The 4,649-nt window shown below is 37.3% G+C and overlaps 1 protein-coding gene across 1 annotated transcript in view; it reads left to right on the forward strand.

The window, feature by feature from the left end:
- LOC101647535 (arginine-glutamic acid dipeptide repeats protein) overlaps positions 1-4,649 on the forward strand; it is a 207,628-nt gene that overhangs the window by 24,280 nt on the left and 178,699 nt on the right. The window contains exon 2 of the mRNA XM_045298782.1: positions 622-670. Coding sequence (XP_045154717.1) covers positions 622-670 — 49 coding nt within the window. The remainder of the gene's footprint in view (positions 1-621; positions 671-4,649) is intronic.

Genomic DNA, 4,649 nt, shown 5'->3' on the forward strand with positions numbered 1-4,649 from the left:
TTCCCTCATTGATGACCCTAATAGTTTGGGGCATAATGAAATTTTTCTACAAACTTCTTTAACTCTTGAATTTATGGTTCCCATGGAGCTACTAGAGAGTTTGAACCACTAATCTTTTGGTTAGCATCTGAGCACTTAACCATTGTACCACTAGGACTCCATCCTGATTTATAGTAGGTACTTAATAAATTAGTTGAATGAATTGAATGAATGAGTGATTAAATGATAGAATGCATGACCTAGAAACTATACATTTATCCCACTGATACCGACTAGCACATCCTAAAATGTATTGAAAGAAGAAACATCTTTCTGGGATTATACTGGAGAAATATATACAACTCTCTGAGGCTGAAGGAGTGATGATGTAGTAAGGTGTTCAAGATAGAATCTGCATAATCAGGTTTTTAGAGGGAAAAGATTTTAGATATGTGTATTGGGGAGCTGGGTACTATGTGTAATATGTGGGCCAATTTAGAAATAGGGAAGTTAGTAATTCTGAGTTTTCCCATTTATATGAAGTGAATTCTTTTCCTAGAAAATTGTATGAATGTTTATGTCAAAAAAAGAATGTTTATGTCAAAACTCTATTTGCTAACTTCATCTGCTCTTTTATAACAGGAGGCTGAACAGTACCCAGGGAGAAATTCGTGTTGGCCCTAGTCATCAGGTAAAGGAAATTTTAGTAGCTTTTAAACTACGTTTTCATTTCTTATTATTCTGCTGAACTCTATTATATTGAGCAGCATCTTCAAATTGTTGGCATTGTGTATATTGTTTTAGTGAATTTTATATAACTACAGAGGATTGTTGTTTTTTTGTCCCCTCTTCAGGTTACCACATACATTTAGTTTTAAAAATTTAGAAAATCCTTCAGAAGTGTCTACTTGGTTAAGGTACCGCATATACTCATGTATAAGCCAAGTTTTTCCAGCATATTTTTTATGCAGTTTTTTGTGATAAAATTGGGTGCATAGGCCGATACTTGGGTCCACTTATACTCTAGTATATACGGTATGCTTTGATTGGAGGCCTGTTGTCCCAGGACCTGTGCCCTCTTATGTTTTATTCCATTTATTTCATTATCACTATTTTTAATCTTTAATGTTAGAAGGCTTTGTGTCATCCATCTCTTCTTAGGAGCAAAGAGAATTTGCTCACAAGGTCCCAGGAGTTTACACATATCTCTTTGCCATGAATGGATCATGTGTTTATTTCTAAACCTTTAAGGACTTAGGTTTAGCATGACTGATATGGACTATCATTGGAGTTGGAATGGATGTTGAGTTGTTGGCCACTGTGACCATCATGAACATGAGAGATGGTATAGCAGGCAATTCCACAGAGTGACAACACAATTTTAGTAGCCTGTCTCATTATACATTTCTTTTCCCATAGTTTGAGTGCTTATTAAAGGTGTGTTGTTAAGTTCTCGGTTTTCATTCACTTACAAAACATGGTATGTGGTAAAATATATATAACAAATATTTATAATTTTAGCCACACCCAAATGTATGATTCAGTGGCACTAATTATTTCATAGGTTTAATAGTTATCACCCTAAGTAGAAACTCATTACCCCTTAAGTAATAACTTTCTACGTTCCCCTCTTCACAGCCCCTGGTGTAACTACTTTTGCCTCTACGCATTTGCCTATTCTAGGCATTTCATACAAGTGGGGTCATACAATATTTGCTCTTTTGTCTCTGAGCATGATCTTTAATCCACATTATAGCTTGCACCAGAACTTTGTTTTCCTGCATGACTAAGTAATATTTCATTGTATGGCTAATACAACATTTTGTGTATCCATTCATCTTTTGATGTGCATTTGGGTTATGTCCACTTTTTGCCCGTTGTAAATAATATGAACATTCATATAAAAGCATCTGTTTTGAATTCTTTTGGATATATACCCAGGAGTGAAATATTTGGGTGGATGTAACTCTAATGAGAAAGGACTTTAGAAACGAATAGCTACTAGAACCATCAAGAACATTTTTAAAAGACAACTTTTTATCATAGGACTTGAATTATAATCATATTGAAAAAAAAAAAGCAGCATGAAGACATGCCCCTGGTGCCTCCTTGCTCACGTACTCTTTTCTGGTGTGGCCTATTATAGGACTTGACTGCTACCTGAGGACTGTGTCACTTACCTTGCCTCTTCATTTCTTGGACCTAGACAATTTAATCTAGAGGTTTAATGAATCTTACTTCGTCTCTCCCCTGACAGACTGCTTCATAGATGGAGTTAGTTGCTTCCAACAGGAGATCAGTTTGTCTCGCTTCACCATGCTTAACATTATTGACATGGTTAGGTTCCAAAGACCCATCATTGTGTGAAAATTGGCAGTATACAAAAATGAAGGATGACTACCTCATATCGTAAGATGGAAGATGAGTACATACCTGCCCTTTATGTTATCATAACAACAAATCAAATTAACAGTAACTCGAGGGGGGAAAGGCCAGCCCCCACAATTAATCGCCAGTTTGATAGGCGCAATTGTACGGGTAAAATATATATAAGGATTATAGTAAAGTCATAGAGATCATGAGAGATAGAAGAGAGACTGAAATAATGGAGACTTTAAAGCACTCCAAACAATCTCAGTTAACTTGCTAGGTTTTAAACCAGTATAACTCAGAGTTCATTGTTATGTAAATTTTGACTCTCAGAGGAGCTAGAGAGCATTGTGAGAACTTCTTCCTCCACTCCAGATGACTTGAACGACTGACAAAATTCTTAATAAATTTGTCCAGCTGTTCTTGAAGTAACTTACCACCCAGACGTTTTTTCTCTAAGTTTACCAATAAGGTTACAGGCTCAGTTAGGCCATATTGCTCTTTAGGCTTATTACACTGTTTGATTTTACCCTTTTGCAATCGTCTGTCTTGGTTAACTTCACTCATTCCTTCCATGCTAGATTTAGAGGAAGTTAATGGGTGGGTCTTAGGCCCTTGTGAATGCCCTAAAGAAATGACCCAATATCCAGATCTGAAAAATCTTTTCCCATCAATTTCTAATTCCATTTAGGGGTGTTATTTTTCCCCCACAACAGCATTCCAAAAGACCCCTTGATTTAAAGGGTGGTCAGACTTCTCAAGTACTCTTTCCTGATAGGTATAAATTTCTACTCTTGAAATGCAAGGAAGCAAAAATTGACTTAAGCGATCTTCCTTTTTTATAAACCATGCTATATCAGATTTTATCACTGCCTTAATTTCTGATCAACATAATCCCGATCAACACAGCAACAATCTGAACATTTTGAGAATTTAGGTTAGACTTTCTTAATAAACGTCCCATAGTTCCTTTAGGTACGGGACCCCAATTACTACTCTTAATTTCTGATTTAATCACAGCTTTTGGCTTTTCCTCACAATTCTGATCAACTCCAGTGTCAATTTGAATTCCTTGAGTACTTAAATTAAATATTCCTGATAGAAACTGTATTACTCTTTCAATAAGAGACTCCTTTGTAGAATCAAACTGCTTTTCTTGGTTAGTCAAACTTACTGCATCGAGAACAGAGGAGGCTGGGGTTTTGCGAGTTTGGCTAGGTCTGGTCTCCTGATGTGAGATCCGGGGATACCTGTGATTGCTGCCATTCAAAGATTCTTTGCTGGGTTAGGCAGAGGCTTTGCCTTCTGAGCTCTGTTGGGCGGGACTTGGATCAAGCTCCTTCTTCTATTTTCCCGCCAGGAAGCCTTTGCTAGAGACCATCCTGTACTGTTGAGTCTTAAATGACATTGACTCACCCATTGAGTTCCCTTCCTACAGTGGAGGCAAAGTTCAGGTTCTTTTAAACCCGAGGCCAATGGCCCTGGCTCATGCTCCAGATGCAGGCTGCAGCTCGCTCTCTGTGGCCAAGCTTGCGGTGCCTCACTCTCCTTGAAGATGACCTGTCTTCCCACAACTAAAGTACTTTCTTCTAGGTCTGGTGTAATTTGCCCAGGTAGTTGCCATGAGGTTGGCTTCGTATTCATCTGTCTCTACATTCCTGCATATTCTGAGATAATCTAACAGTGTGCCCTGTACCCTGTAGGGAACACTGTGAATTCCTTGTGGGTGTTTCCCTTAATGCTGTCTGTTAATAACTCTAATGGATGGGACAGTCTAAATCCTAAATCTCCTTCTGCAGTCCCTCTTTCTACCCTTGAAATAAATGTGCTTTCCAATACTTTGCCTCTTTGCTTTTATTTTCTGGGCTGGCCAGTATATTTTGAAGCTCCACTTCCCTAACTTCATCTTCTATGTTAACTCTCTTGGTTCACAGCCAGTGTTATTCTTGCCTCATACTTCAGTATTCATTACTCTCAAACATTGAAGCACAAAATCTGTTGGGTTGTAAACAAACTTAATATTGTAAATGTAGAATGTTGGATAACTAGATAGTCACTAAAAGAGGAATTATATGCTTTAGGGTTATTGAAGGTATAGACCACATAGAAAAGACAAGGTTCTTTATAGCTTTACCTGTTTTCCAAATATCAAAATCTGCAGTAATTTCCAGTAGTAATATCTAGAACAATGAGGTGCTTTTTTGTGTGTGTCTGTTTGTTTTAAGGTGTTGATAATTCATTAATTTCTAAATGATAAACCGATATACTCATGTATAAGCCGAGTTTTTCAGCACATTTTT

The sequence above is a fragment of the Echinops telfairi genome, unplaced genomic scaffold (assembly GCF_000313985.2).
Source record: "Echinops telfairi isolate 266 unplaced genomic scaffold, ASM31398v2 ScPeMD7_7457;HRSCAF=8495, whole genome shotgun sequence".
NCBI classification, from domain to species: Eukaryota; Metazoa; Chordata; class Mammalia; order Afrosoricida; family Tenrecidae; genus Echinops; species Echinops telfairi.